Below are 19733 nucleotides of genomic sequence, written 5' to 3'. Positions count from 1 at the left end.
ATGAAAATGAAACTAAAATCACGTATATATCGGTTTAAAAAAAATAAAAAAAAACGAAAATTGGCGCTGGCCGGTCGGCACGCCACAATGGCGGCCAGCGCCCTCAATTCGGCTAGCCCACGCCGATTTTTTCCCCGATTCTCGGCTGGCCGATTGCAATAGTTCGGCTAGCCGACCGGCTAGCGACGCGAATCGGCTAGCCGGTGGGCTAGCCGCTATTGTGGATGCTCTAACTGTGGTAGTACAAGTTTTTTACTACAGTATATTTTAAGATTGCTTCTCTATAATGGGTGATTCAAACAGCGAACTGTGGTAGTATCGGAGTCGGAAAATGGAAGGGGCGAAAAATAAGGACTAGGGATGTCCATCTGGTCAACTCGGTTCGATTGTCGAGTTGTCGAGCTATTGAATTACATGTCATTCGGATTATAAGTTTTCAAGTTATATATTTTCAACTATAACCCTAAAATTTCAGAGTTTCGGGATAACCCCCGTTGCACCAATCGGCCTTGAAACTCTATAATTTTTTTAACCTAATAGTATGTTTGTATTGAATCACAATGTCTAGGATTCCCAATCTTTGCATAAGAAAATATGGTTAGTTTAATGTAGAATAGAAACATTCTTAGATTGAAAAAAGGATACATGTTGAATGGACATGATTTTGTAGTCTTTCAACTCTTCATTAATAATTGGAAACACCATCATATCTTACTTGGAACCATGGATTAATTATTGTTTTGAATGAGAAAGATGAGTTTTTAGCATGATTATTCAATCTTGAATTATTGATTACCGTAACAACTAACAAGAAGGTTGTATATCAATAAAACTTCATACTCTCTCTTGTGGCCTAAATTAGTTATCAATGAGAAATGATTTCATCTATATTTGTGTTTCAAAGTTGGTGAGCAATCATCATTACATTTACATTGTCGTAATGACAAATTATATGTGCATATGTAAAGCACACTTGCTAGAAATGACAGCCATGAACAACATAAGTTTGTCGTAATGACAAATTATATGCGCATATGTAAAGCACACTTGCTAGAAATGACAGCCATGAACAACATAAGTTTTGGGTAATATTCATGAGTTGTGCCCAAGACATGAATCACAAACTTTGGGAGTTTAAGAATTTTCCCAATACATAAATAAACAAGATAACCATGTTGTGAGATCAAGAAACATGAAAAACATAACCTTGAAACTACCGGATCAAACAGAAGCTAGAGTTTCAATGACTTGAAAACTACGGTTCACAGTTGATTGAGCCTGTCCCTCTTTGTAAAACTCCTTCCCTTCGAAATCAACCAGCCCCTTCACGCAATTCTCTTGCAGCGCGTAAAACTTAATCTTGCCCGGTTCATGAAGCACCAACTTGCTATCTTCTTCCTTTTCGCTATCTCCCCTGATGTAGCTCAGCACGGACAGTGGCGCCAAAGCTCCACCAAGGTTAATGTGATACTTCAACGACCATTCAGAGTAGTCACGTTGCAGTTCAAAGACCATAACAGATTTCTTTGTGGGGAAGTGAGCAACATTGTGCAAAAACCCGTTCGACTCTACATATTTCTGGAGAAAACCCCCCGTTTCAGCATCCCCGGGAACCACAATTTCTGGATGCTGTCCAATATTACACTCTTGAAGATCAAAGAAGACCCCACACCAGTGGATGCAGTCTTTCCACTCTATCCCGTGATCAAACAGCAGTTCACGTGGAGCCAGAAAAGGTTCGCCACACACCTTCCAGGTGCTCGTTTCAGACTCGTACACCTCAATCTGACAGCGCCTCCACCAACTCCGGCAGAGGCTGAATGACCTCCTCGGAGTAGACTTGATGCAAACAATCTTGTAATGAGGCGATTTCAGGGGATCGAATACCAAGTTGAGCCCCAAAACACTTCTATACATGCGATCCACGTTGAGCAAGATCTTCTTGGACTGCTTTGTGGCTGGATTGTAGACGCGACAGACTTCAAAAGGGCTCTCGACATTGCGGCACTGGAGCAGAAAAAGGCCGTTGGAGAAGCTCCGAATAGTTGGAGAAGCTAGAGCCGAGGAGAAAGCATATGGCACCAAATTTTCACCATTGGGGCTGCTGTGAAGATACAAGTAGCTTGATGCCTCTGCGAGATGGAGGAGGAGGGAAGGCCTCAACTTTGAATGACGGCGTCTGTGGCGCTGCTGCAGAGTATGCTGTTCGGAGAAATGATGGCTCGATATCAAATTGAACCATTTCTTGCTCACCAATTTGAATCTGATGAGGGATTTAGCCGGCAGCCAGAGGAGGATCTCGATCAACAGATCTTCGTTGTCAGTGACCATATCATCAGAGTGCAGGATCGATCTTGCAAAGCTGTTCTAAGCATGTCAAACTGAGATCAATAATGTCACAAAACAAAGGATAAATTTGTGTGCAGATATAAAACACTAAACTAGCCTATGGATTCACAAATTAAGTAAGTTATAAAAAGCTGTGCATCTTTGTAGTCAACTTGTACAAGCTGTGCATATAATTTAAAACAAATTGCGGATTTCTTAATCAAATTCAAGTAGACTAGATGAAGCAAACAAAAAACGTGGAAGATATGAAATAATTAATTAATGTTTATGCATACACTTATTCTAAAAGATATAATTAATAACTCAAACAAAACTCAGGAAATAGTGAGCATCAAATTTCATGAATTCGTCGCTGCCGGTGATTATAATTTAGATTATCAGAATTCATCATCACAAAACAAGAAATATTAGTCAATTTGAGCATATTTCCTAACAAATTCCAGCTCAAAAAGCAGCAAACCGAGGCAAAATTCAGCCAGCCACATCTGATTTGGATCTAATTTCTTAATCGAGCTCAACTAACTGGATAAATCACAATAAAACGTGGAAATAAAGTATGAATAAATTATTGTTTATGCAAAGAAAGCTTCAATTGATCAATAATTGAAACTAAAAGCAAGATAAAAAGTCGGAGGAAATTTGTGAACTAAAATGCAGAACGCAATTGGTCGGTGGGAGATAAATTTATTTTCTTTTCATGAAAATGATGTTAATTGAAAATCAGAAGAGATCTGAAGAAATCCTCAATAACGAAGGAAGTATCCAATCCAATAGCCGAATGCTGAAACACACACATCAACTCGAATGAATGAAACATCAGAAATACAGGCAGAAATCATAACAAAATCGAGATGCGAATACAGATATTTGAGGTGAGGGAAACATACTCGGCGGCGGAGTGGAATAGCTCCGGCGTGGCCAATTGTTTGCGATTGGCAGAGAGTTTGCTAATTGAATATCAGCTATAGCTTTTCCCAAATAAGTAATGCAAAATATTTAGTGGTTGACTAAAGTTGTGGTGTAGATACAATTACTACACGTGTAAGTTTGGTGATAATCAAATTATACTGTTTTATTATAATCAAATCACATGTTTTGTCAAGGCCTTCAACTCTCTCTCATTATTCCTTCCTTTTTTTTTCTGTTCCAAACTACTATATAACTGTGGTCTCTCACAATATACACTCTCTTCTTAGGCTTCTTCTCACGTCACAACATTTAATTTGACTATTCATTATTTTCAATTCAAAAATCGAAAACCAGTACACAATATATAAATTGAAATGACTCCATAGATAATAAAAACGGAAGTACAACTTCATAGAAAATATAATAAAATTAAAGTATATTTTCCATCTAAATAGACCGTTATAATATAGAAAATGCTAAATTTATTCAGATGTTAACAAAAAAAATTATATGATTTTAACGACAAATTTCATTAAAATTTTAATTGAATGTATAATTGAGATTTGAGAGATGTACAAAAATTGTAATTTAATTTGCTAATTTTGAAAGATGTGGAATTGATAAGAAATCAACCAAAAATTATGATTTTAGTGAACAATTTTTCCCTATAAACAAACTAAATGTATAAAAGAATAAACAATGCTAAACATAAGTTTATCAAAAGTAATCCTCATAAATGAGGCTCATATAAAGTCTGTAATATAGCATTTCTATGTAAATATATATCAAACGTTAGAAACAAGAAAATTTACATGCCATAAATAATTAACAATATAAGTAATATATAAGATAACTAAATCCTATATTCTAAATTAAATTAAACCAAATCAAAGAGATACAACTTGATCTGGATTGACATTCTTGTTTAAAACGCATTGTCAAATACTATACCCAAAATAGGTAAGTACGTTCATCGTCATTTGACCAAATATAGTATTAATAAATGTTCAAAGCGAAATTCAAGATATGGTTGTGTAAGAGGAGTGGAAATGCAATAATATTGCGCCAATAATCAAAGTTGAGCGTATAACTGAAAGTCTAATTCTTGACTTTAGTGATCACATACACACTAGTATTATTTTATTTCACATTCAACGCAATTCTTGACATTTGCTTGTTTTAAAATTATAACTTAAGAAAAAAATTAGTTATAGAAGTAAATCCCCTAATATGAGAATTCACATATCATGGGCAATATCATTTATCATCCACGTTCGTATAATTTACTATACCTAATAAGAGTCTACACATATTTTATTACAATTTCTTTTTATAGTGGAGTGCTATAAAATATGTATGTATTTTGTGTCCATGACGTTTGTTTTAGGTATACGTATGCACCTACGTATTTAGATAATTAATGCAAATGTGAGAAAAGTAATCACGAGAATTTAAATTGCTAGGATAAAATTCACCCCACGAATTTAGGCATTTAATGCATAAACATAAAGACATTAGAAGTTAAATGATGAATTAAAATTGCACGCCAAACCTAGTATCTTTAATTAAATAATATCACTACCTAGAGGAGTCCCAAAGTTTGGCTAGTTCTACCTTACACGCATACACACATTGGAATAAAGGATCAAATCGTATCTCAATTTCTAATATTATTATTAATCATATTCCACAATTTCAATTTTAACACCAAAGCCAATTATTTAGTATGCATATGCATAGTTGATTTATGCACAACTCATTTCTTCACTACACAACAATTCAATAATCCAATATCTATAACAAAAATAAGAAAGAGTGAAGGGAGAGAAAATTAAACAAAATGAGAGGATCAAATCGGAGGATAGAAGTATGAGTGGGTCGGTATGGTACACAATGTCAAAACTCTCAAACCGTATAGGCGTACATTATATCGAAAATTCAACATAAGTTAAATTCATATTTTTAACTTGACAAATTGATTAATAAACAATTTCTTGGATTTATATTAAGCTAAATTGTTAAACCAGTCACTTACTACTAAAAATGCTACAAATTATACAATGGGAGGAGAAATTATACAATCAGTCAAGACATATGCACTTCCACTATTAAAATTGCAGGAGAGCTAAATAAATCAGCATCAACTCCCACACTGCTGCTGCTTCCAAGTTTTAAATCAACAAACTCAGTCATCAATAAGGCAATATCCCATCTAAGTTACTATTCCCGGGGACGCGCAAGCCAGAGGGAGCTGAGGGCCCGCAGACGGGAGAAGTAGTCGCTGATAGCTAAGAGAGCACGGGCTGACTGGCGAGTTGTTAATATCCGGTGCATTTGTTGGAGGGTCTGCTGCCGCAAATTATCTGCCTGAAACCCAACATTTTTCCTTTCGTCACGTTATATGTAAACTCAGCGTAGGCAAGAAGAACACGGTGTTACTTTGAAAAATGCTAAGGCGAGTGGTAGCTAACCTGACGAATGAAGCCCTCGAGAGTTCCCAACTTTCCCATCGCCATTGCCATTTGGCCCATGTAGTTCGCAACGTTACCAGAAGAGCCTGTTGGAGCGAGGGAACCAGCTAACGTCTCGGCCAACGACTGCTGCAACGCTTCCATTCCTTGAGATAGAGCATCTTCGGCTTGTTGAGACGATTGTTGCAAGTTGTTGATTGCCAATAATTGCTGCTCAGTCAATGGCTCTAACTGATTAATTAGAAGCTGCAACCAAGATTATTGCAAAAAACAAATAAAAAAACTAAATATAATAGCCAGAAATCAAATAAGGGAATCAAGAAACTTGAAATGATAGAACGTGAGGCATTCTACACAAAATAAAAGGAACCAAACGAAAACGGAAGACAACAATTGAAATTTAAGCTCAAGAAGAACAATCCTCCGAGGAGGCCTATGGTTGATATCGTACTGAATCATTTGTTTTTCGAGGTGTTTATAGGACTCGTACGAACTCTAAACTAGGAAAGTAAATCAACTTAAGTATAACAAATGAAAGAAATTCTCAAACATGTAAAGTAATTATCAAAATCTCCATAATAATCTCAAGAGATAATGGAGATCTATCTCTAGCTAAGTTTGATCTATATCTTAAACCCTTCAAGGTTGGTCAATATCAGAATGTGACTTACCTTAAGAAGTTCAGATGAGCGGAAGCCACCAAGCCAGAGGAAGCATCTTTCAGCAGGCGTCTTCCACATGCCTGACAAGATGTGGAAGACGTCGGCCTTTGCAGCATCACCTTTTATCCTAAAGATGTCGTCATGCTGAGACACAACGCCGTCAACGATTATGCGGAGTTCACCATCCCCCGCGTGCGAATTGACAGCGCCTCTAAGCTCATTAATCCGTTTGTTGTGCTCCTCCAGCCACCTCGCGTACTCAACATCAAAGGCCAAGGCACCTAGAAGTGGATATTCACGGAAGTCAAAGTCGCTGAAACGGAATTTTTAGGAAAAAGTAGTTTCAAGTACCGAGCTGGCTATAAAGATTCCTCATTTTGGGATGCGATGTTTTTCAAATCTAGAAACTCCAAATGACAAGCAACGGCCCCAAACCAAGACTCACAGACTTGCCTCCTAGATTATCGATTTCTACTCTTTTTATTATTAGGTCAGACAGAAAGCTCTAGCATGCAAAAGACAGAAGCTTATAACCTTTTTCCTCTTCAAAAACGAAACAAGACAATAACACATCTACAAATTTGGACGGAAAATCTTCTTATATAAGGAACAGAAATAAACAGTCAAAATAAGTTTCGCATACCGTTTCCACCAATTGATTGAGATTGATCTCCTGAACTCGAAATAAATATTCCCTTCAGAAAAAAACATTCATTCACTAAATTGAAAAACAAAAGAGACGAAATGGGAATCGCATATTTGTAAGAAGAAAACAGCGAGAAACCTGCTGTCTAGCTCGTTGAAGCTCTTGCTCGAGTTGTGTCAATTTCATTCTGCTGCTTTCTAGCTGTTGAACATAGGCCTATATCACAAATACAGAAGCAAGTTATCAATGAAATCGGGAAAAATCAAAGTAGCAATAAATTAAACTCCGTATTGGAAAAGCACCTCTGAAGAATCATAGTACAAATATTGTGCGGGTGAGTGTCCTCAAACAGTTTCCGAGTAAAGGAAAAAGGAACAAATAAAATTATCACTCCAAGACTCCATCTAAAGCATTTTAAGTAACAAAGATATGAATATAACAGTTTTCTATTTCTTTATAGAGCCCGGCAGCAAGATGTGAGTGACCTTGCTGGAGAGGCAGATAGACTCTTAGTAAGATTACTATTAGCAGGCTTACTAATAATCCAAGATATCACTATTCAATACTAATGATGAATTCCTCTTGATTAACCAAATTCGCCTATAAAACTATCCAACTATAATGGGTACACCATTACATAATTTCTGAAGCCCTAAAAGCTGAATGCTTAAGAAAGTCATAAATGAATGAAACCACAATGATATTAATATGCTTGGAAAAGCCAGGCTCACCCAAAATCTCGATCACTCAACTGGAAAGAGGATTTTCGTAATCATTGATAACATAGATATATCACTTCTGACACAATGCATGAACAAAACTTTATCTTGTACAAACTCGGTGTTTTGGCTTTATTTGCTTTAGACACATTCATCTTCCTTGGATTTTGTCTTACGTGTACCAAATCTATGTCTAAGTGTTCTCTTTTTTTATACTACCTCCATCCACAAAAAATAGACAAAGTTGTAAATGGCACGGGTTTTAATGTGCAATTGGTAAAGTAAGAGTGAGAGAAAGAAAAGGTGGTGGAAGTAGTGTTAGTGGATTGTGCGGTCCACATTATAATATGATGTGTAGGGTTAATATGCCGTTTAAAACTTTCCATATTCAGAATTGAACTAATTTTGGTGGACGGCCCAAAATGGTAAAAGTAGTCTGTTTTTTTGGACAGAGATAAAATTACCTTTGCCAAGCTCCCACCCAAACCTAGAAAATTAACTTATGCTCACGGAGCATTTCCCTAGTCGGAAAAAATAATTATGTTAGGCTGTCAGCAGACAGCACTAGAAACTGGCAATGAGAGATCGGCGGTGGTGGGAACCTGGAGCACAGCTGGATAGGATGGGTGGTAGTTTTGTTGAAACTTGAAAGACAGACAAATTTGGCAGTCCTACATTCGTAAAAAGAAAAAGTTTGTTTGAATGAACACTTGGGGTACTGGATTACTTAGCCGAACTCACATACTGATCCTCACTTATCATCTGTATCTGACTAAATTATTTAAACTCCCCAATCAATTACCCCATCTCAGCATCAATCCGTCGACTGCAACTATCCAATACCCAGAAACCCGTCTATGCATTATGCCAGGAAAACAAAAATCTACAACCACATATCACATGAAATAACTGGTTTTCTTAGGATCATATCAAAGAAGAATAACCAAGATTTTCTAAACATGGAATTTCACTGGATCTTTATAATGTAAATCAACTTCAAATTTAGAAAATTACTAAGAATTGACAATATACAACTATACCAATAAAGCAAAAAACTATCGGAACTACTAGAGCCACAACTTGATACCATTGAAGACCTAAAAGGTGGCATTTTGTTATTGATTGAAAGTAAAAGGGATTTACTAAAAATACCAACAAACCTACCTTTTTTCTCAAGCGGCTTTTCCTTGCAGCTTCCCGGTTTTGAGCAAGCCTACGGAGAGTCTACAGAAGGATGTGGCAATTACACATCTGCATTAAATAAAATAAAACATGTGGGGGAAAATTTAGAGTTCAAGAACCTTTTGATCTCTAGACTTATCACTGCCATCGGAAGCACCTATTCCCTGTAATTGATTGCTCTGCACAAGAACAGATCCCATGATCAAATCATCAACTAACTTCAATAGCTTTAAGTGTTAGAAGAATGTAAACATAAGACATCAAACATAAATTAAAAGCCGAATCCAAGCATCACTTCATATTTCATATCATATATACGTATACACTTCTGAAAAACGGAAACAAACATCATACTGCATTATAAGTACCATTTTATCTTCCGTATCAGCATCAGTGGACGAATCCGTCCTAGGACTATTATCTTCCATTTTGGAATCTTGAAAATCTCCAAGATTGACGCTTCAATCTGAAACACGTACATGCATCACTGTTGGGAGCGAGGAGATTCAGTACCCAATGTCACTTAAATCCTCTACAAACTGCAGAATGCTTCTCTGCACTTATATACGACAACAAGAATTCAAAAGAAAACAAAAAAGTAGACCATCGAGCAACTAGATAAGCAATCTTAATGACTGTCCAGCATTAAATTATCAACATCACTGCACAACTGAATATACAAAATATCTTCCCCCAACCATTAAACCAAATAAATAACACTGTCCTTGAAATATTTTACTACTACTATTTTTTTCAATTAAATAGAAATTATTCATCGCTTCAGCCAAAACCTAAATTTAGATGCCCCGTCTTTTCACAGAAACTATTCATTGTCACGAAATTAATCAAGAATCAGGGGAAAAGGCTACTAATATAAGCTAGCATTCGAATCTTAACCCTTTTTATTACATCTGCAGATGAATACTTAATAAAGCTTTTAAAAGATTAACTGGTTTGTACATAAATACACATACAAAAGCAAGCATATGCACACATCAATATAATCTGGATCTCATTCGCATTAGCAAAATTCTATGACAAAATAATCTTCAGCAAAAAACCAATTCCAAGCTCAATCCACAGCCAAAACCACATCTTTTCTGAACTAGCAAATCATTTGCCTCAATCCCACCACCCAGAAGCGCATTAATCGAACCCCAGCATGGGAAATTAAATAAATAAAGAAGGGAAAACGAAAAAGATTAAAACTTTACCTGGCTATCTCATATGGGTCGCAGAAATTGGAAGTCCTATTACCAAATACAGGTAGAGAGAAAGTAGTGAAAGCAGAGAGAATGAGATCAAAGGGAAATGAAGTGGTGTGGAGGGAGAGAGAAATTACTGCAACCCAGTTTTGACTTTGAGTCTCTTTTTCCTTTGTTGATTTATTTCTCTCTTTTTGGAGGGTTGGAAGTTTCGATGAGGCTTCTCATTGGTTTTTTACATATAAAGGGAAAGAGGGAAAGAGGGAAAGTAGAAGATACAGTAGAGAGATCCTCAGCCTGGTGGTGCGTGAGCTTCAGAGAGAAAATTGAATTCAATTGGGCAAATCTTTATTAATAATATTGTTGAGAGAATCTATTAAAATTTATTTTGATTTTCTTTAATGTCTTCAAAGATTGAGAATCCATTGTGTTTGTGTTACTAATCACATTGTTAAATTAATTGAAAAACGAGCCAACTTAGCATGAGAATATAAAATGTATTTTATAGTAGTTAATGGTACTTAATTATTCGGAAACACGTCATTTTTGAACGTCAGAATAAATAATAGAGATTTTTTAAGAAATTTATTTCAGTCTATTTCCGGTATGATTAACCAAGGATGAAAGGGTATGCTTTAGATATACAGCAATATATTGGATGACATAACTTATATTGTAATAAGTCCAAAATTTGGAGTTTTTTGAGTTAAGAGTTTTGTTTGTTCCGATATAAGTATATAATTTTGTATGCAACCATCGAGAAAGAACATTTAGTAGTAATATGATTTTAGTTTCATAAAAAGACACCAAACTATAATAAATGGGGGTAAATGTTGAAAACTAATCAAAATACAACATTTAAATGGAGGAGGGAACTTCATAATAAATTTCTTGTAAATGTAGGTTGTACATTTTAAGTCTATGAAGAGAAAAAATCATATTTTAGGAATATGGATAAAGAAAAAATTACATATATAAAGTAAAATGAAGGTTTTATGAGTTTTTTTTATATCTCGCTATTATTTTATGACGTCGTTATTATTTTTTTATAATACATGCAAAATTTCTTTATAATTGTAATAATTTTCTTATTTCTCTGGAACAAATTTCAAGATTTGTGGCTGTCTATTGATACCAGGGATCCAAATCCTATGGATAGTCCAAAGAGCATTGACAAGTATAACAAGGTAACTCAAAGACACAGACTTTATCAATTCATATGGGCCCTAGATGAAAAATACGACAAAATCAGAAGAGAAATACTCAACCAAGATCCTTTACCAAGTGTTCGCAAAGCTTACGGAATGGTAAGAAGAGAGGCAGTTAATGAGAAGGTGCTCAAACCAGAACCCGAGCCTGCCGGAATCGCCACTGGACTTGGCGCCTTCGATCGGAGCCGACCATTCCCACCACCAACAAAATTCCCACCAAGTCGGAGACAGGATGAAGACAAGAGCAAGCTTGTTTGCTCACACTGTGGAGGAAAGAAACACACACATGAAACGTGCTTCCACCTCCACGGATATCCCAAATGGTGGCTAGAAATGAAGAAAGCTCGACAAAATGGCAAACGTGGCGGCGGAGGAGGCGGCGCCAGTGGCGGAAATGGAAGGGCAGCAGCGGCAATTGTGGTAGGAGGCGACAGAGCCACCTACACCGAAGGAACGGTGAGCGGGGTCGGCAACTCCACAGGCGGCGGCGGCAACTCCATCACACCGCCGCCACAATTCCCAAACGGCAGCGGTGCCGATACAGGCAGCAACGGCATCACAAACCCGATTAACATCGCCATCTCTTTGGGGAGAAACTATTCAGGGGGAGGGAGAGAACAACCAAATGAATCTGTCAGTCCAAAATCCTGTCATAGAATTTAGTCCAACGGAAGGAGTCAGCAGTACCATCGAGCAGTCCAATTCCCAAGAAAGTAACACCGCCCAACTATCTGACCCGTCTTTGACTCCTGAGGTAAATTCTTCTGATCTTAATATTGGTACTTCACATGAAACCCCTAACAGTGACAGGAGTAGTACTGATGAGCCACCCATGGAACAACATACAAGACAGTATGGATTACCTCACAGAAGCACGAGGGGTATTCCTCCCCGGAGATATTCGCCAGATTGGAAAGGGCCGAAATCTCGATACTCAATTTCAAATCTAACACAGGGTTACCTCACAGAAATGGCTAGGGCATTTGAAGCCGCACTTTATGAAGAAGAGGAAATTCCTCAATCCTTCGAGATGGCGATGAAACATAAGCATTGGAGAGAAGCTATGAAGAAGGAGATTGATGCCTTGATCAAAAATGGAACATGGGAGAAATGTACTCTACCTCCAGGAAAGAAACCTGTAGGTTGTCGATGGATCTTCACCATAAAAAGGCGTGCAGATGGTTCAATCGAGAGATACAAAACAAGATTGGTAGCTAAGGGATATACTCAAGTATATAGAGTAGACTATGAAGAAACATTCTCTCATGTCGCCAAACTGAACACTGTAAGAGCCCTTCTCTCTGCTGTAGCATGTAAGGAATGGCCATTATACCAGTTTGATGTTACAAATGCCTTTCTTCACGGAGAGCTTGAGGAAGATAAGGAAGTCTACATGGAGGTTCTCCCAGGGTGTTATGAGGAATTCGAAAAAGGGCAAGTATGCAGACTTAGAAAAACTCTATATGGGTTAAAGCAGTCCTCCAGAGTATGGTTTAGAAGATTTTGCCAAGCAATGTTCAAGCACGACTTCAAACAGAGTCATTCAGATCACACACTCTTTCTAAAGAAGAGAAACGGAAAAATAACATGTTTGATTATCTATGTGGACGACATGATCATAACAGGAGATGATAATGAAGAAATCCAAAATCTAAAGGAGAGCCTCTTCAAAGAATTTGAGATGAAGGATTTGGGAGCTTTGAAATACTTTCTAGGAATTGAAGTGCTAAGATCCGGGCACGGAATATTCCTGAGGCAGAAAAAGTACGTTCTTGATTTGCTAGCCGAAACAGGCTTGTTAGACTGCAAGCCCGCTGAAACTCCAATGGTACCAAACCACGGGTTGAAGATTGTGGATGGAGCTAAACATACTGACCGCGAGAAATACCAACGATTAGTTGGGAAGCTCATCTATCTTTCTCACACTAGGCCCGACATCACATATGCAGTTGGAGTTGTCAGTCAATTCATGCATCAACCTCAAGAAGACCATATGGATGCAGCCATGAGGATTGTGAGGTATTTAAAGGGAACAGTCGGCTATGGAGTTTTCTTAGAAAAAAAGGAGGACTTGGAAATTGATGGTTTTACCGATGCTGATTGGGCAAGCAATCCAGTTGATAGAAAATCCACTGGAGGATATTTTACCTTTGTTGGAGGTAACTTAGTTACATGGAGGAGCAAAAAACAGAAAGTCGTAGCCCTTTCAAGTGCGGAAGCTGAATTTCGAGGGATCAGAAGTGGCCTAATGGAGATACTTTGGCTCAGGAGATTGCTAACAGAGATTGGCTTTCCTCCTACTCGGAAAAGTCAACTGTTTTGTGACAATAAAGCAGCGATCAGTATATCAGAAAACCCTGTACAACATGACAGAACTAAACATGTCGAAGTTGATCGTCACTTCATTAAAGAGAAACTCGAAAGCGGCATTATAGAATTTCCATTTGTCCGATCTGAGGAACAACTTGCAGACATACTTACCAAGGCGCTGAGTCCTAAAGTTTTCAAAGAATTTCTTGGCAAGTTGAGTATCGGAGATACCGTCGCTCAACTTGAGGGGGAGTGTTGGAAAGACAAGACTTAAACTAGCCGTTATTCATTTATTGTAGGAGAGTTTCTAAGTAGTAGAGAGTTCCTATGTTGTGTAGAGTTCCAATCTTCATTTATTGATGTACTTGAAGAGTCTCAAAAATCCCTAAATATTAGGGTGATGAGCAAATGTAATACACAACAACAATAGTGAAAAACATACAAGAAATATTCTCTACTCCAAAATGGCTATCAAATCTTCATCTACCTCTCTCGATTACCATCTTTAAGAATAAGGAATTCATATAGTGTCCGTTCGGTTCTCAAGATAACTTTTATCTTTTCCATTCACACTTTTTAACCAAATCTTAGCTAACAATTGTAGATTTGAGCCTGTTTCAGCCTATTTGAATGGACTCATTTTCCCCTAATCTCATGACTAACCATCTCACCCCACCCCCCTCCTACTAATTTGTCCATCTCGCTCTCCTCATTATTCTCCTCTCCACCCTACTCTACTACCATGCATAAGACTAATTTAATTCTAGCCAAGGTCTATTTTAGTGTATCTTAAACTTCATCTCAAGATAATTTTGTTTCATAAACCGAACAGCCACGTAGTAGAAGAAACTGGACCATGATCATATTTGTCATTAACGTAAATAAGAAGAGTCCAAGAATTAAAATAAGTAGGAGTAATATATGAATGCGTAAGAAAATTTTGGCAATTTCCGAATTTGCAACCAAGTTAATTACTAGTATGATATAGTAATTGAGTATAAAAATGTACGTTTAGATCCAATTTATAAAAAAAAATAATGGTACATAAAAATTGGCGCCACAAATATAGCCGGTAAGTCTCTTTTCGTCTATCAAATATGTCTGATTCGTCTATCAAATTAAGAAACCATTATTAATCTTCTTTACCATGAATAGTTAGTCTTGAAGCCAAAGGTATCAAATACATATTCTACCAATACTTTATAAGAGTTTGAATCGTATGCTCAAGAAATTAGTGTGGTTAAGAGTTAATTAGACACTGCCAAAAGAATCAAATGATCAATGAGGCGAATATACTACTCCCTCCGTCCCGGAGTATTAGACTCACTTCTTTTGGGCACATGATTTAAGGAATTGATATTTAAATAGTTAAAGTGGAGAGAGTAAAGTATGAGAGAGGGAAAAAGTAGGAGAGATAAGAGAGAAAAAGTAGGTGGAGAATAAAATAAGATAAATGCTTTTTGCTAAAAAAGGAAACGAGTCTAATATGTTGGGACATCCCAAAAAGGAAAGTTGGTCTAATACCTTGGGACGGAGGGAGTATGATACTAACCAAACAAGAGAAAAACTCAAACCCAAAAGACTAGGATGTTAGGAGAGACTCCATTTAGTCTATATACCTCACATCACTTATTCTCACAACTGATGTGAGAATTGAGTCCATAACATTCGACATAACATTCGGCCCTCCTTTAAGGGCCAACGTCCTTGTTGGTAACGGCCACCACTCCGAGTCACGGCGGATTCTTTGCCCGAACACCACTCCGAGTCGGCCCCAAACGTACTCGTTGGTCACGGCGAGTTCGTTGCCCGGCCACCAATCCAACCGGACCGGCCGGTTCGACCGGCAGCTGGTCCGGTCCGGTTTGGCCCCTAAAACCGTTAGTTTATTAAGCCGCCTTGAACTGCCAGAACCGGCCGGTCGGACCGGTTGAACCGGAAACCGGGAACCGATTTTTATGTTTAAAAGCTTGTTTAAAATATGAGACTAGAGAGGATTGAACCCTAGACCTCTAGGTAAGAAACCAACACCTCTACCACCCCACCACATGGTCTTGAATGAAATATTGTGAACATTAATTATTTTTATATATTAACTCTATAATTTTTTTTCCACACAAATTAATAATTTGTGTTTAGTTTTATACTTTAAAATAATTTTTAGTTTTCATATGTTTAATTTTAATTATAAGTCACTAAATTTTATTTTTTATTGATGTAATATATATATTATTAATATAGTTTATTACTCCATATTTACTAAATATTACTCCAAACTTACTATTAATTCAAGTTTAATTTTATGTATTAACTAATAATACTATTATAGTATATATTTATCCAAATTAACTAAAAATTGATGTTTAGTTTTATATATTACCTATAATATTATTTCACCACATAAATGTTTTGAGATAATATGAATTTTACTAATTTATTATATGTAAAATATGTACTCTTTTTGCTACATTAATTAAAAATTTATATATTTAATAAATATTTAAATTTTACCATTCACTTACTTTAAATACTCTTAATATTTAATTTTCTTAAAATGTTTAATATATATTTTTGTTATATGTTAATATTAATTGTAATATATTACCCACTAAATTTAATATATTTTGTAAGAGTATATTTAATTTTATATTTGCAAGGTAAAACGGTTCAACCAGTGATTGAACCGATCGGACCGATTGAACCGTGAACCAGTAGCCTCACCGGTTCACCGGGCGATCCGATTTTAAAACATTGCTTTAAACATTGTGTGTGTGAGAGAGATTATTACCAAGAGAGCCTCATGAACACGATAATCGACAAAATAAACACTTGCTACTATTTGGAAATTAGATTAACCTTTTGTCTGTTGTGCTTAAATGAATTCATAAGTGCATACGGTTGTTTTCAATTCCAAAAAGAAATTGTCAACTTATATTTGACTTTGTGTTTTCAACTTATGTTAAACATTTGTTACTCCCTTCGTCCCATAAAGATTGTCCCATTTTTCTATTTCCCTCTGTCCCACAAAGTTTATCTCATTTCATTTTTACCATTTTTGATAGTGGACTTCATATTCCACTAACTCATTCCTACTCACATTTTATTATAAAACTAATACTTTAAAAATAGGACTCACGTCCCATCAACTTTTTCAACTCACTTTCAATTACATTTTTTAAAACCCGTGCCGGGTCAAAGAGGGCTATCTTTATGAGACGGAGGGAGTATTTTTTACTAAAACAAACCTTAAATTGTTGAATAAAGCTGCCCAACCGCAATATGGGATTTACTATAAAATGATATTGGTTTTTATGTAGGACCGTAGGAGTATAAATTAATTCTATTCAATGCTCAAAAGTCAAATCTGCTTTCATATCTTCATTTTCTACTTATTTCAATACTACTACTGCTCTTAAGGTTAATTTATTCTTTACTAAATCACTATGATAAATTGACAAGACAGTAGTATAACTTAATAACATGGCATATTGTTTTCCCAGCTTACGTAAGCCCAAAGGTGTAGAGAAAGGTAAAAATGAACTACAAAGCTACTAAGCAATTAAGTCATACATTAATTTTGTTTATATAAGCGTAAATGTTACTTTTACTCCTGAATAAATTACCAAAATACAAATTTTGTTTAAAACATTCACTTTTTTAAAAACGAGTCCATAAGAAATGAAAACGTCGCCGAAGTAGTCAATTTTTTTTACGATTCCGTCAAAAAACTAACGTTAACACTAATTGCACAGTGACATGACTGTTAGTTTTTTATGGAACCGTAAAAAAAGGACCACTCCGACAAAGATTTCCTTTATTATGGATCTATTTTTCAAAAAGAAAATATTTTAAACCAAATTCATATTTTGGTTATGTTTAGAACAAAAATTGACATTTCCTCTTTTACTTTATACTTGTCAAATTTACGACACAATACTTTTTATTTTAACATATTAGCACCCAGGGAATATTTTGTGTTTCAAAATTAGAGTGGGCTGGTACCAAAAATCTCTCTCTCACATACACACGTATGCCTACATAAATACTCTATTTATGACATTGCATGCGGACGTGATTTGATTTCCCTTTCTTAGTTATCACATTATAAATTATTGATTTTTACTTTTAAATATAATCAAAATAATTAATCTTTCTTACTACTACTTTACTATATTTTGTTGTTAGGGTTCATTGGTGCACACCCGAACTCCACAATATATTAGTATAATTTAACAACAATAACATTATCTCTTGTCTCTTATCTGTCTCTTATTTATCTCTTCACTTCACTTTTCATGGGTTCCACACCACTTTTTGTTCCGTCTTTTATTTAAGAGACATCGCCTGCCTACAGCTCTTGTGTTCACTATTTGTGGATCACACTATTTCAATTTCATTTTATTTTCTATTTTAATTTATTTATTATAAAATATAATTAAACTATTTTATCAATTTAATTAAAATACGAAAATCATTAAAAATAAAATATTCACACATAAATAAAACTCTCAAATTAATATTCAAATGGATTATTGTGAAATTAATTCCTATTTATATATCTTTTTCCTTTAAAATTAATTGCTTTTTGGAAGAATATATTTCCTTTTTTAAAAGTAAATAAAAGATATACATTTTCAATATACTTTTTCCTCTTGGAGATCATCTATTGGAATTGGGTAGTCCATATATGATATATTACTTGCAATTCTATATGAGATATGATTTGCATCCCAATATTTATCTTTCCTACTCTATCATCTCATCTGCTTTATTTCCTTTTCTAAAATTTTGTAAAAAGAAAAATCAATAACCAAGTATTACTCCAAATTCCTAAATAGCAGTAGAAGTGTATTTAAAGCGAGGGCGAGTTGAGTATATAATTACACAAAGGAAGGAGAAGAAGCAGCATTAAACTTTTCATCTCCAATCCTGTGTTTAATTGAATCAAAATCAAACATTTCATCTTCTTAATTTTTTTTCCTACACATGGATAAGCAGATTCTTGATTACATACTCGTCCCGCTGGGTCTGTTAATAATGCTATCCTACCACCTCTGGCTCCTCCGGCAGGTCCTCCGCCGCCCATCCACAACCGTAATCGGCATCAACGCCGCGAGCCGGCGGGCGTGGGTGGGCGCCATGATGGCCGACACGGCGAAGAACGGCATCCTAGCCGTGCAGACGCTGCGCAACAACATCATGGCGTCCACCGTGCTGGCGTCCACCGCCATCATGCTCAGCTCCATCATCGCCGTCCTCATGTCAAACAGAAACGGCAGCGGAGATGAGTTTTCTGTGAAGTTTTTATCGATACTGGTGTGCTTCCTGTTGGCGTTCATGCTGAACGTGCAGTCGATAAGATACTACAGCCACGCGAGCATGCTCATCAACGTGCCGACGGCGACGGGGGATTTCAAGACGGCGGAGTATGTGTGCCGGACGGTCAACAGGGGGAGCTATTTCTGGTCGGTGGGGCTGCATTCCTTCTACGTTTCGTTTCCCCTGTTTTTGTGGATCTTTGGGCCCATTCCTATGTTTGTCTCGTCTCTTGCTCTGGTTTTCATGCTTTATTTTCTGGATGTGGCTGCTGACATCACTACTGTCTTCACTACTTCTGCGCCTCAACACTTGGACTACTCTGTTGCTTTGGAGAATGCTGTTTAGTTTTTTTTTTTATTAGTATGAATTATGGTTCTACTAATTTGCTCAATTTCAGTTTTTGTTTTTGATTGGCCTGTTGAATTGGATGATTGAGAGGGATGGTGTAGTAGACATGATTGGGATTGCCCTAATTTACATATGGTAAGGAGCTTCTCTATTAAAGAGGGCTATCAATTACATACTAATCACATGATTTTTTTCCCTAATCATATTATACGGTTTCTATAATCCAACATGGACCAATTTAGATAATACTATCGTTTAACATACCTTATAGTTATAGAGATAGCTCCGATTTCTTTTAATGAATAAGTCATCTAGTTGTAGTTTGCTCGATTTCAATATGTTCGTCGATCGACTGGATTAATTGATTGGATTGGACCAACTTAATCATTACTGTTTATCATC

At 36.2% G+C, this 19733-nt stretch overlaps 3 protein-coding genes across 10 annotated transcripts; 1 reads left to right on the top strand and 2 right to left on the bottom strand.

Annotated features, from left to right (window-relative positions):
* Positions 1 to 1057: 1057 nt before the first annotated feature.
* LOC125201611 (F-box protein At5g07610-like) lies at positions 1058 to 3362 on the bottom strand. 4 transcript variants are annotated; one of them, XM_048099793.1, is made up of 2 exons: positions 3237 to 3362; positions 1058 to 2362 (listed from the first exon to the last, which is right to left on the bottom strand). In XM_048099793.1, the coding sequence occupies exon 2, from the start codon at positions 2329 to 2331 to the stop codon at positions 1222 to 1224; it is 1110 nt and encodes a 369-aa protein (XP_047955750.1). In that variant the 5' UTR covers positions 2332 to 2362; positions 3237 to 3362; the 3' UTR covers positions 1058 to 1221. The 4 variants fall into 4 exon arrangements, with proteins under 4 accessions (XP_047955750.1, XP_047955749.1, XP_047955751.1 ...); XM_048099792.1 differs by having other exon boundaries at positions 1058 to 2381; positions 3237 to 3357; XM_048099794.1 differs by having other exon boundaries at positions 1058 to 2367; positions 3237 to 3339.
* Positions 3363 to 5239: 1877 nt separating this feature from the next.
* On the bottom strand, positions 5240 to 10438 carry LOC125201342 (transcription factor TGA2.2-like). 5 transcript variants are annotated; one of them, XM_048099409.1, is made up of 9 exons: positions 10153 to 10438; positions 9307 to 9497; positions 9058 to 9117; positions 8921 to 8980; positions 7176 to 7253; positions 7035 to 7086; positions 6401 to 6672; positions 5730 to 5975; positions 5240 to 5625 (listed from the first exon to the last, which is right to left on the bottom strand). In XM_048099409.1, the coding sequence occupies exons 2-9, from the start codon at positions 9364 to 9366 to the stop codon at positions 5479 to 5481; spliced, it is 975 nt and encodes a 324-aa protein (XP_047955366.1). In that variant the 5' UTR covers positions 9367 to 9497; positions 10153 to 10438; the 3' UTR covers positions 5240 to 5478. The 5 variants fall into 5 exon arrangements, with proteins under 5 accessions (XP_047955366.1, XP_047955365.1, XP_047955369.1 ...); XM_048099408.1 differs by having other exon boundaries at positions 9307 to 9492; XM_048099412.1 differs by having other exon boundaries at positions 9307 to 9477.
* An 8212-nt stretch (positions 10439 to 18650) lies between these two features.
* On the top strand, positions 18651 to 19338 carry LOC125202820. Its single transcript, XM_048101296.1, has one exon. The coding sequence runs from the start codon at positions 18651 to 18653 to the stop codon at positions 19326 to 19328; it is 678 nt and encodes a 225-aa protein (XP_047957253.1). The 3' UTR covers positions 19329 to 19338.
* The last annotated feature ends 395 nt before the right edge of the window (positions 19339 to 19733 follow it).

Source organism: Salvia hispanica, chromosome 1, assembly GCF_023119035.1.
Source record: "Salvia hispanica cultivar TCC Black 2014 chromosome 1, UniMelb_Shisp_WGS_1.0, whole genome shotgun sequence".
NCBI classification, from domain to species: Eukaryota; Viridiplantae; Streptophyta; class Magnoliopsida; order Lamiales; family Lamiaceae; genus Salvia; species Salvia hispanica.
The sequence above is the reverse complement of the archived record's forward strand: the minus strand, read 5'-3'. Positions and strand labels throughout refer to the sequence as shown.

Bases quoted from the DNA above. Each gene is read 5' to 3' on its own strand.
- LOC125201611 (XM_048099793.1), bottom strand. From the start codon at position 2,331: ATGGTCACTGACAACGAAGATCTGTTGATCGAGATCCTCCTCTGGCTG.
- LOC125201342 (XM_048099409.1), bottom strand. From the start codon at position 9,366: ATGGAAGATAATAGTCCTAGGACGGATTCGTCCACTGATGCTGATACG. The intron at 9,118-9,306 runs GTACTTATAATG...GTTCTTGTGCAG, and splicing joins CTGATACGGAAGATAAAATG to AGCAATCAATTACAGGGAAT. The intron at 5,626-5,729 runs GTTAGCTACCAC...GTTGGGTTTCAG, and splicing joins TCGAGGGCTTCATTCGTCAG to GCAGATAATTTGCGGCAGCA.
- LOC125202820 (XM_048101296.1), top strand. From the start codon at position 18,651: ATGGATAAGCAGATTCTTGATTACATACTCGTCCCGCTGGGTCTGTTA.